The sequence below is a fragment of the Oncorhynchus mykiss genome, chromosome 30 (assembly GCF_013265735.2).
Source record: "Oncorhynchus mykiss isolate Arlee chromosome 30, USDA_OmykA_1.1, whole genome shotgun sequence".
Taxonomy (NCBI): Eukaryota; Metazoa; Chordata; class Actinopteri; order Salmoniformes; family Salmonidae; genus Oncorhynchus; species Oncorhynchus mykiss.
This window is the reverse complement of record NC_050570.1, coordinates 18,124,643-18,137,186: the sequence shown is the minus strand read 5'-3', so window position 1 is coordinate 18,137,186 and position 12,544 is coordinate 18,124,643. Positions and strand designations below refer to the sequence as shown.

The following is a 12,544-nucleotide window of genomic DNA, read 5'->3' as shown; positions in this document are numbered from 1 at the left end:
GAGCACTGACTGTGTGATCACGCTCTCCATAGCCGATGTGAGTAAGACCTTTAAACAGGTTAACATTCATAAGGCCGCAGAGCAAGACGGATTACCAGGACGCATACTCAGAGTATGCGCTGACCAGCTGGCAAGTGTATTCACTGACATTTTTAACCTCTCCCTGACCCAGTCCGTAATACCTACATGTTTCAAGCAAACCACCATAGTCCATGTGCCCAAAAACGCCAAGGTAACCTGCCTAAATGACTATCGCCACGTAGCACTTACATCTGTAGCCATGAAATGCTTTGAAAGGCTGGTCATGGCTCACATCAACACCATCATCCCAGAAACTCTGGACCCACTCCAATTTGCATACAGCCACCAACAGATCCACAGACGCCGCAATCTCTATTGCACTCCAAACTGCCCTATCCCACCTGGACAAATGGAATGCCTACGTTCCAGCGTTCAACACCATAGTCCCCTCCAAGCTCATCACTAAGCTAAGGATCCTGGGACTGAACACCTCCCTTTGCAACTGGATCCTGGACTTCCCGATGGGCCTCCCCAGGTGGTGAGGGTAAGCAACAACACATCTGCCATGCTGACCCTCAACACAGGGCCCCTCAGGGGTGCGTGCTTAGTACCCTCATGTACACACTGTTCACCCACGACTGCGTGGCCACGCACCACTCCAACACCATAATTAAGTTTGCCACTGACACAATGGTGAAAGAATCTTCATCAATATACACACAATACCCCATAATGACAATGCAAAAACAGGTTTTTAGACATTTTTGAAAATATATTAAAAATAAACTGAAATACCTTATTTACAGAAATATTCAGACCCTTTGCTATGATACTCGAAATTGAGCTCAGGTGCATTCATCCTTGAGATGTGGTAAATTCAATTGATTGGACATGATTTGGAAAGGCACACACCTGTCTATCAGTGGCGGGAGGACCATCCTCATCAGTGAATTTCATAAAAATGGTGAAACATTGAAAAGGTTTTCCTTTTTAAATAAACTTATACTAAATATATTCACGTCACCAAACAATTTATTAAAACACAGTGTTTTGCAATGAAGGTCTACAGTAGCCTCAGCAGCACTCTGTAGGGTAGCACTATGGTGTAGCCGGAGGACAGCTAGCTTCCGTCCTCCTCTTGGTACATTGACTTCAATACAAAAACTAGGAGGCACTTGGTTCTCACCCCCTTCCATAGACTTACACAGTAAATAACTTCCGGAGGACGTCCTTCAACCTATCAGAGCTCTTGCAGCAATGAACTGACATGTTGTCCACCCAATCAAAGGATCAGAGAATGAATCTAGTACTGAAAGCATTAGCTACAGCTGGCTAGCACTGCAGTGCATAACATGATGAGGTGAGTAGTTGACTCAAAGTGAGAGAAAGACAATAGTTGAACAGTTTTCAACAAATACATTTCTTAATGTATTAAAAAATTAAGAAAAGAGAGAGAGAGAGAGAGAGAGAGAGAGAGAGAGAGAGAGAGAGAGAAAGAAAGAAAGAAAGAAAGAAAGAAAGAAAGAAAGAAAGAAAGAAAGAAAGAAAGAAAGAAAGAAAGAAAGAAAGAGAGAGAGAGAGAGAGAGAGAGAGAGAGAGAGAGAGAGAGAGAGAGAGAGAGAGAGAGAGAGAGAGAGAGAGAGAGAGAGAGAGAGAGAGAGAGAGAGAGAGAGAGAGAGAGAGAGAGAGAGAGAGAGAGAGAGAGAGAGAGAGAGAGAGAGAGAGAGAGAGAGAGAGAGAGAGAGAGAGAGAGAGAGAGAGAGAGAGAGAGTGTCATTTTTCTTCAGTTTCACTTACTTAGCTAGCAAATGCAGATGGCTAGTTTAGCTACTCAAACACCTGGCTCAACCAGAGGGATGCTATGTTAGCTAGCTGGCTATGACTATCCAACACAGCACTGGAACTCTTCCAAGTGAAGGTAAGCTTTTGGTTTTATTAATTTATTGCCACTGGGGCCCGCTGGTGTAACTGCTTACTGACTATGCACTGCAACATTACTGCATGATTAGCTAATATGGGGACAATGTAATTAGCTAATATGAGGACGATGTAGATGGTTTGGCTTGGAAAGTTATTTTTTAGCCTGGTCACATACAGCTGATGTGTTGTTCATTGAAGTCCACAAACGAAGGGCAAAGGTGAGAGGAGGTGAGTGCATAGAGGCGAGAAGGAATAACAATGCTATGAACGTGAACTGCGTTTATGCGTGATCAGGGGTGTATTCATTCCACCGATTCTGTTGAAAAACGTTTCTTAAACGGAAGCAATCGAAACAGGGATAAAAAATTATTTGTTCAATTGAAACTCTCGTTTGCAACTGTTGGACTAATGATTACAACCTGGATAGCTAGATGCGGGCAAGAGTGTGCAAGGCAGTATTGAAAGTCACTGTCTGTCAATGTGTCACTGTCTGTCATCTCAAATTTCTCTCTGGACCTGTGTGCACCTACATTGTAAAATTGAATTCATAGGCTAGGTTGTAGCAAACTCATGATGGGTATAGGGATATTTGAGTATCATGTAGTAGCCTAAACATATCAATGTTACATTAAGCTAGGTGAATGGTACATGAATGACAGTCATCCAACATGCTGTAATAGAAATAAGGCCATGCTCATGAAAATAAAAATCTTCCTCCCTCATCATAAATGGCACTGACCGCCACTGCTGTTTATATAAGGTCCCACTGCCATGAAGTTGAAGGAATTGTACATAGAGCTCAGAGACAGGATTGTGTCGAGGCACAGATCTGGGGAAGGCTACCTAAAGATTTCTGCAGCATTGAAGGTCCCCAAGAACACAGCGGCCTCCATTATTCATAAATGGAAGAAGTTTGGAACCGCCAAGACTCTTCCTTGAGCTGGCCAAATTGAGCAATCAGGGGAGAAGGACCTTGGTGAGGGAGGTGACCAAGAACCCGATGGTCACGCTGACAGAGCTCCAGCTCTGTGGAGATGAAAGAACCATCCAGAAGGACAACCATCTCTGCAGCACTCCACCAATCAGGCCATGATGGTAGAGCGGCCAGACGGAAGCCACTCCTCAGTAAAAGGCACATGAAAGCCCGCTTGGAGTTTTGGCAAAAATTACCTAAATGACTCCCAGACCATGAGAAACAAGATTCTCTGGTCTGATGAAACCAAGATTGAACTTTTTGGCCTGAATGCCAATCGTCATGTCTAGAGGAAACCTGGCACCATACCTACGGTGAAGCATGGTGGTTGCAGCATCATTCTGTGGGGATGTTTTTCAGTGGGCTGGGAGACTAGTCAGGATCAAGGGAAAGATGAACGGAGCAAAGTACAGACAGATCCTTGAAGAAAACCTGCTCCAGAGCGCTCAGGACCTCAGACTGGCTCGAAGGTTCACGTAACAGGACAACGACCCTAAGCAGACAGCCAAGACAAAGCAGGAGTGGCTTCAGGACAAGTCTCTGAATGTCCTTGAGTGGCCCAGCCTGAGGCCAGACTTGAACCCGATCGAACATCTATGGAGAGACTAGAAAATAGCTGTGCAGTGACGCTCCCCATCCAACCTGACAGAGCTTGAGAGGATCTGCACAGAAGAATGGGAGAAACTCTCCAAATACAAGTGTGCCAAGCTTGTAGTGTCATTCCCAAGAAGACTCAAGGCAGAAATCGCTGACAAAGGTGCTTCAACAAAGTGCTGAGTAAAGGGTCTGTATACTTATGTAAATGTGATATTTCTGTTTTTTATTTTTTTTTTATAAATTTGCAAAAAAATGTTTTTGCTCTGTCATTATGAGGTATTGTGTGTAGATTGATAAGAGGGGAAACAACTATTGAATCAATTTTAGAATAAGGCTGAAACAACAAAATGTGGAAAAAGTCAAGGGCATACTGAATACTTTCTCAATGCACTGTATATGCAATTACTCTCTTGCAAAGGCTTGATGTACACTCACTGGACTCTAACCACACACCCACACATACTACACTAACACTCCAACATACACACACGGACAAAGACACAGGCATATTGACACCACACACACATGCTGCTGCTACGCTATTTATTTTCTATACATAGTCACTTTACACTTACCTACATGGACATATTACCCCAATTACCTCAACTAACCCGTACATTGACTTGGTACCGGGCCACTTGCATATATCCTCGTTATTATGCTACTATTTTTCCTTTAGTTTATTTAGAAATTGTTTGTACTTTTAAAAAAACTCTGCATTGTTGACTAATGTCGTATGTAAGCTTTCGGAGCATATGACAAAGCATTTGACAAATAAATTAGATTTGATTTACTAACATATTAATCAATTAAGTACTACGAAGAAACAAAACAAAAACAAAAATCAGCCAGACTGGAACTGGAGGGCCTGAGTTGTTCACCCCTTCTGCAGTGCTTTCCTGGCTGTGTTTACAGTTTTATCTGTGGATTACTCCAGTCTCAGGTATGTCTAGTTATACCCAGGTCTCACCTTGTCCAGTGTCATGTCAGGCAGACTGGCTGCTAGCTCGTTGGGCTCCCTGTCCTGCTGCAGGAGGGGATCAGACACCTCATACCCACACAGAGACAGCAGGTCCTCCAGGGGAATCTCACTGCCCTATAGAGAGAGACAGAGAGAGAGAAAGCGAGAGAGCAATTATTTTTCATGGAGGGCCACATTAGAATATATTTTTTCCATCACGGGCCAGAATCATATTACAGGATTGTACATCATGTGTTGACTGTGTTGATAGATATATCTACTGTAAATCACGTCCGGATATGCTACTTATTTAACTTTCTTTTTTTTTACATGCACACAAATAAACCACATCCATGTTCTCCTTTTGTAGGCATTTTCATTATTAAACATGCAATGAACTACACGGAGGGAAAAGTACATTGTGCATTCAGCACCACGGACAGAACTCTTGTTAACGGGTATCGCACTCTAGTGACTGGTGGGCCGGGCGCATGCACGCTGACAAAGTCGCCAGGTGTACAGTGTTTCCTCCGACACATTGGTGTGGCTGGCTTCTGGGTTAAGCAGGCATTATGTCAAGAAGCAGTGTGGCTTGGTTGGGTCGTGCTTTGGAGGATGCATGGCTCTCAAGTTGCAGCGATGAGACAAGACTGTAACTATCAATTGGGGAGAAAAAGGCGTAAATATATATATAAAACAATTAGTGTTAAGTCTGATGGGCATTGACTAGAGCAGTGATGTCATGTATAGTTTCTGATGTTGCTATATGCAGGATTGCTGAGAGGTGAGAGTCAGTAAGAGATGATCTGTGCCTTGACTTGTTATATTTCATCACTGAAAATGTCTGTTCATGAGGGTGGCGCAGTGCTAGCTGTGCCACCTGACACTCTGGGTTCGAGCCCAGGCTCTGTCGCAGCTGGCCGCGACCGGGAGGTCCATGGGGCGACGCACAATTGGCCTAGCGTCGTCCGGGTTAGGGAGGGTTTGGCCGGTAGGGATATCCTTGTCTCATCGCGCACTAGCGAATCCTGTGGCGGGCCGGGCGCAGTGCACGCAAACCAGGTCGCCAGGTGCACATTGGTGCGGCTGGCTTCCGGGTTGGATGCGCGCTGTGTTAAGAAGCAGTGCGGCTGGGTTGGGCTGTGTTTCGAAGGACGCATGGCTTTTGACCTACGGGAGTTGTAGCGATGATACATGATAGTAATTACTAACAATTGGATACCACGAAATTGTTGGAGAAAAGGGGGTAAAAAAAAATACAAATATTTTTTTAAATGTCTGTTCACATACATAGGTTGACCCAAACAGTACAAACATATTCTGAGCATGACTCCTCCTTTGGAAAGTTTTGTTCATCGAGAGATGCATAGAACCTCGACAGTGACATTGTTTTGAATAGTTCTGCAATCTCTGCATCAGACTGAAGATCGATAAGCTCAAGTTGCAGGTCAGTGGGAGCATTATCCACATTAACGGTGGAAGGAGAGGAAACCAACAGCATGTCATTTTCCAACGTTCTGATCCTCAAAATGACGAGAATTCTCAATGTTCAAAGCACGCCACAGCGATGTATACTTCTCCTGCTGGTCATCTGATAGGGAACAGACTAGTAGTGTCGGAAGGTGGGTGAGATTGTTGGCTTCTACTTGGCGGGTCAGGAGGAGTAATTTTCCCTTGAAGGCTTTTTACAAGGTTGTATATCTGATGTGCAAAAAGGCCCTTCCTTTGTAATTTGGAATTCAGTTAATTCATGAGGGCCATGATGTCCACGATGAAGGCAAAATCTGCCAACCATTCTTTATCTTGCAGTTGAGGGAAATCCACATTTACCTTGTCTTTCAACTGTTGTTCCATATTCTCTGCGATGTCCACAACACGCCGTGTCACTGTTTGTCTTAACACGGAAACATTTTAAACAGCTCTTTCTTGTCGGGGCAAAGTATTGCTGCAGTCAATTAAACATTATTTAATGAATTCGCCCTCAGCGAATGGCTTGCTATGTTTAGACATTTTGTGGGACTATTTTAAAAAAACAATATATTTCACCTTAATTTAACCAGGTAAGCCAGTTGAGAACAAGTTCTCATTTACAACTGCGACCTGGCCAAGATAAAGCAAAGCAGTGTGACAAAAACAACACAGAGTTACACATGGGATAAACAATAGTACAATCAATAACACAATAGAAAAAATATATATACAGTGTGTGCAAATGGGGTAAGATTAGGGAGGTAAGGCAATAAATAGGCCTTAGTGGCGAAGTAATTACAATTTAGCAATTAAACACTGGAGTGATAGATGTGCAGAAGATGAATGTACAAGTAGAGATACTGGGGTGCAAAGGAGCAAAAAAAAATAACAATATGGGGATGAGGTAGTTGGATGGACTATTTACAGATGGGCTATGTACAGGTGCAATGATCTGTGAGCTGCTCTGACATCTGATGCTTAAAGTTAGTGAGGGAGATATAAGTCTCCAGCTTCAGTGATTTTTGCAGTTCGTTCCAGTCATTGGCAGCAGAGAACTGTACGGAAAGGCAGCCAAAGGAGGAATTGGCTTTGGGGGTGACCAGTGAAATATACCAGCTGGAGCGCGTGCTATGGGTGGGTGCTGCTATGGTGACCAGTGAGCTGAGATAAGGTGGGGCTTAACCTAGCAAAGACTTATAGATGACCTGGAGCCAGAGGGTTTGGGACGAATATGAAGCGAGGGCCAGCCAACGTGAGCATACAGGTCGCAGTGGTGGGTAGTATATGGGGTTTTGGTGACAAAACAGATGGCACTGTGATAGAATGCATCCAATTTGCTGAGTAGTGTTGGAGGCTATTTTGAAAATGACATCGCCGAAGTCAAGGATCGGTAGGATAGTCCGTTTTACGAGGGTATGTTTGGCAGCATGAGTGAAGGATGCTTTGTTACGAAATAGGAAGACGATTCTAGATTTAATTTTGGATTGGAGATGCTTAATGTGAGTCTGGAAGGAGAGTTTACAGTCTAACCAGACACCTAGGTATTTGTATACAGTACAAAGATAGCTCTCGCAATTCCGTCGTATGCTGAATGCAGTTTTGTGAAAAGTCCTTGCTGCTTTTGCAACTGTGAAAGCAACTCTTTCGATTCACTTGCCCTCTGCTCAGAAGACATATTCCTATATTTCTCTACATGCTTTGTCCGGAAGTGTCAGGAGAAGTTGTGGTCTTTCAAGACAGCGATGCTCTTTGCACACTAAGCACACCGCTTTCCCTGATACCTCAATAAATACATATTTAGATGTCCACTCTTGCTGGAACACCCTACATTCATTGTCTACTTTCCTTTTTTTTATCTTTGAAAAAAATGTTTGCTCAATTTCTAGCTAGCTACTATTTGTAACTGTGACGTGTGTCAGCCTGTGAGTCACTGTCTGTCCTTGTGCAGTTGTTATTTATACGTGCCTTCAAAATAAATGTCCCACAAGCGGTGTGAGTTAAATAATGACACAAACGCGGGTATTCATTGGGCTTTTAATTTGAATAACAAATATATTTTTTTAAACGTTACTATAGCAAATTCTTCATGTGATCTGAGCATGATTCCCGCAGGCTGTATTGAATCAGGTCGCGGGCTGCATACAGCCCCCAGGCCGGCCTTTGCCCTGCATTAATTCATCACATTATGGAATAATTGACAATCTATGACATAGAATAATATTATTCCCTCCTGGTCTAGAGGGATGCAGTGAGGTCAGGCTTTTGTCCCAGCCCAGCACTAAAGTTGTGGTTGCCTACTGCTGCCTCTAATGGGTCAACACACCACACCAGATCCCAGAGGAGCTGTACTCACATTTTGGGGACGTACTGCCATCTTCATTGGGCGGCCCTGTGACTGCGAGGCCCCCAGGCTGTTCTGCAGCTCCACTAGGGTCCTGGACTTCTCATAGCCCTGCCTCAGGATCTCCACTAGGCTGCGTCTGTGATCTCCAGAGCCCATTGAACTAGCTAAAACACAAACACACACACACACACAAAGGGTTACCATCGTGGAGGACCAGTAGGTGCTTGATCCCTGTTCATTCCATTATATACTGAACAACAATATACACGCAACATGCAACAATTTCAAATATTTTAATTAGTTACAGTAAATATAAGGAAATCAGTCATTTTAAATAAATAAATAATGCCCTAATCTATGGATTTCACATGACTGGGTAGGGGCACAGCCATGGGTGGGCCTTGGAGAGCATAGGCCCACCCACATGGGAGCCAGGTAGACCCACTCGGGAGCCAGGCCCAGCTAATAAGGACGAGTTTTTCCCTACAAAAGGGCTTTATTACAGACAGAAATTCTCCTCAGCACTCCCACCCCTCCCCCTTGGTCGATCCCGCAGGTGAAGAAGCAAGATGTGGAGGTCCTGGGCTGGTGTGGTTAAACGTGGTCTGCGGTTGTGAGGCTGGTTGAACGTACTATCAAATTCTCTAAAACGACATTGGAGGCGGCTTATGGTTGAGAAATACATTAAATTCTCTGGCAAAAGCTCTGGTGGAAATTCCTGCAGTCAGCATGCCAATTGCACGCTCCCTCAAGAATTGAGACATCTGTGACATTGTGTTGTGTGACAAAACGGTGTAATGATCATGCTGTTTAATCAGCTTCTTGATATGCCACACCTGTCAGGTGGATGGATTATCTTGACTAAGGATAAAATGCTCACTAACGGTGATGTAAACAAATTTGTACACAAACAGTCAAGTGTCAACTCAACATGGCTTTTATTTAGTTAGGATCATTATGCGATTATAATAAAACATTATAAGGCATGTTATACATGCTAATGACAAGCCCTACAATGCATTATAGCAGTATAATTAAGCGATAAGGCCCGAGGGGGTGTGGCATATGGCCAATATACCACAGCTAAGGGCTGTTCATATGCACGAGTGCCTGGATACAGCCCTTAGCTGTGGTATATAGGCCATACATCCCAAAACCCTGAGGTGCCTTATTGCTGTTATAAAATGGTTACCAACGTTATTAGAACAGTAAAAATAAATGTTTTGTCATACCCATGGTATACGTATATCTGATATACAATGGCTCTCAGGCAATACATTATAGGCTTACCTGCTGTTGTGTAAAGTGTTACAAGTCTTTTTACTTGTTCTGTAATTCAAAGTCGCCTGAATTAAAGAATGGTTGAAGTTAATACAACAGTGGACACTAATGGTATTAGAACAACTGAATTAGACTTTTTGTCAAAATAGAAAATCCATTAAAATAGAGTTGACCTATGAACCAAAAGTCAAGAGTTAGTTTTTACCTCAAGCAAATACAGCTGTGGTCTACTTAAAACTCTTTTGGGCGAAAACTCTCACAAACAATACATTAGTGACAGGTACGTTTATGGCCATTTTAACTTTGAAAAGCTTGGTCCACTCCACTTCAGGACGCAATGACCAGGGCGCTTTCCTGTAACTTGGTGCTGAACGTTCCTTCCTCTGACTCACAAATGGCACGCGAGAGAAGGAAATAGTTCTGGCTATTGCGTTTCCACCCGAAAAGACACCGACAGAGTATCTGAAATAATTCGGACTTCTCTCAAAGTTTGCAGTCAAAATACATTACTAACGGAGCACACCTGGACCATTTCTTCAGCACCACCGTCGAGGTGGTCTCGGATTGTGTTCTATAGCGCACTATCCGGCAAATTGGGAATGGCTCTTTAATGCGAAGAACGCGGAGAGGCGAGCCTGGGACAAAATGCCCCCATTTTACTTCCTTAATTATCAACACATATTACATTCACAACCTTCTGTAACCCGTTGATACGATTGTAAACATCGATAGCTACCGTCTTGGACGACAGAGGCTCTCAAACTCAGAGCTGTTCCAGTATCATTTAGTCCTCACATTCCTACCCAAGCCCTTTTGCTCACTTACCTCCGCCATTCCGTTTCTGCGCAGGCTGAGGAATGCCCGGATGTTGTAGCGCTATGGCTCTATTCTACAGTATGTACAGCCTACAGACCTAGTTTACTGCCGCAACGTTTCAGCAACAATGATGACAGTAAACTACATGAAAAATTCTGAAATGAGAGAGTACGCCGTGTACTATTCACGTCTGGTATTGGTACAGGCTTTCATAAACTTGCCATCCCTCTAGCTCTTTGTGAAAATAACTAACAAAGGACAATGATTGAAGTTCAGATGTTTGTAAAGTTGCCCTTTGAACTTAATATCACATGTTTGTTCACCTATGACCCTGAATAGTCATTGTAGCCAATCTGATTGTCATGGTCTAGGGGAGAGTGGGTTAAATGTAGCTGTTTAAAAAAAATAACATTCAGCATTACTATGTCAAGGGAAATATAGTATTGTTTCTAACAAATCTGTCTACATATATTTCAGGATGTTGTGTATCCCTGGAAATAATCAGAATTCATGGAATCATAACAGTTTTGAAAACATACAGTACCAGTCAAAAGTTTGGACCCCTACTCATTCAAGAGTTTTTCTTTATTTGTACTATTTTCTACATTGTAGAATAATAGTGAAGACATCAAAACTATGAAATAACATACATGGAATCATGTAGTAACCAAAACAGTGTTAAACAAATCAAAATATATTTTATATTTGATATTCTTGAAATAGCCACCCTTTGCCTGATGACAGCTTTGCACACTCTTGACATTCTCTCAACCAACTTCACGAGGTAGTCACCTGGAATGCATTTCAATGAACAGGTGTGGCTTGGTAAAAGTTCATTTGTGGCATTTCTTTCCTTCTTAATGTGTTTGAGCCAATCACTTGTGTTGTGACAAGGTAACAACAGAAGATAGCCGTATTTGGTAAAACACCATGTCCATAATATGGCAAGAACAGCTCAAATAAGCAAAGAGAAACGACAGTCCTTCATTAATTTAAGACATGAAGGTCAGTCAATACGGAACATTTCAATAACTTTTCTTGAAAGTTTCTTCAAGTGCAGTCGCAAAAACCATCAAGGCTATGATGAAACTGGCTCTCATGAGGACTGCCACAGGATAGGAAGACCCAGAGTTACCTTTGCTGCAGATGATAAATTCATTAGAGTTACAGCCTCAGAAATTGCAGCCCAAATAAATGCTTCACAGAGTTCAGGTAACAGACACATCTCAACATCAACTGTTCAGAGGAGACTGCGTGAATCAGGCCTTCATGGTCGAATTGGAAGAAACCACTACTAAAGGACACCAATAATAAGAAGAGACTTGCTTGGGCCAAGAAACACGAGCAATGGACATTAGACCCGTGGAAATCTGTCCTTTGGTCTGATGAGTCTAAATTTGAGATTTTTGGTTCCAACCCGCTGTGTGAGACGCAGAGCAGGTGAACAGATGATCTCTGCATGTGTGGTTCCCACTGTGAAGTGTGGAGGACGAGGTGTGGGGGTGCTTTGCTGGTGACATTGTCTGTGATTTATTTAGAATTCAAGGCACACTTAACCAGCATGGCTACCACAGCATTCTGCAGCGATACGCCATCCCATCCGGTTTGGGCTTAGTGGGACTATCATTTGTTTTTCAACAGGACAATGACCCAACATACCTCCAGGCTGTGTATGGGCTATCTGACCAAGGAGAGTGATGGAGTGCTGCATCAGATAACCTGGCCTCCACAATCACCCGACCTCAACCCAATTGAGATGGTATGGGATGAGTTGTAAATTTGTGCATTTTTATTAGGTTCCACATTAGCTAACGCCATAGCGTTAGCTAATCTTCCTGGGGTCCAACACCAATGAATAAGACATTACAAACAATTACAAATTAAGACTTTACAAAAATGTAACAAATAAACAATACAGACAATTAAAATACCTGACAGGAAACACATTAAACATTCAGTTGATGCTTTCTATTTCCTGTCCAGTCATATGGTCTTATAGGATTAGATGTGTTTTGCCTGAGAAATATGGATTGGTAAAGAGTTCCATTCAGCTATGACTCTATATAAAACTGTAGATTTAAGGTGATTTGTCCTTGGCTTGGGCTGTCTTAGATGCCCTGATCATATTGATCATATTCATATTCATATTCATATGGATAGA

General features: G+C 42.8%; 1 protein-coding gene across 3 annotated transcripts in view; it reads right to left on the bottom strand.

The window, feature by feature from the left end:
- The window catches only part of LOC110521461 (mesoderm induction early response protein 2), a 29,989-nt gene extending 19,329 nt beyond the window's left edge, over nucleotides 1-10,660 (bottom strand). For 2 of the 3 annotated variants that reach the window (XM_036969019.1, XM_021599018.2), the window contains exons 1-3: nucleotides 10,393-10,660; nucleotides 8,296-8,450; nucleotides 4,482-4,607 (exon numbers count right to left, since the gene is read on the bottom strand). In XM_036969019.1, coding sequence (XP_036824914.1) covers nucleotides 4,482-4,607; nucleotides 8,296-8,442 — 273 coding nt within the window. In that variant the 5' untranslated portion in view covers nucleotides 8,443-8,450; nucleotides 10,393-10,660. Of the gene's footprint in view, nucleotides 1-4,481; nucleotides 4,608-8,295; nucleotides 8,451-9,576; nucleotides 10,368-10,392 lie in introns of those variants that run through there. The other variant, XM_036969021.1, reaches the window with a different exon arrangement.
- Between the last annotated feature and the right edge of the window lie 1,884 nt (nucleotides 10,661-12,544).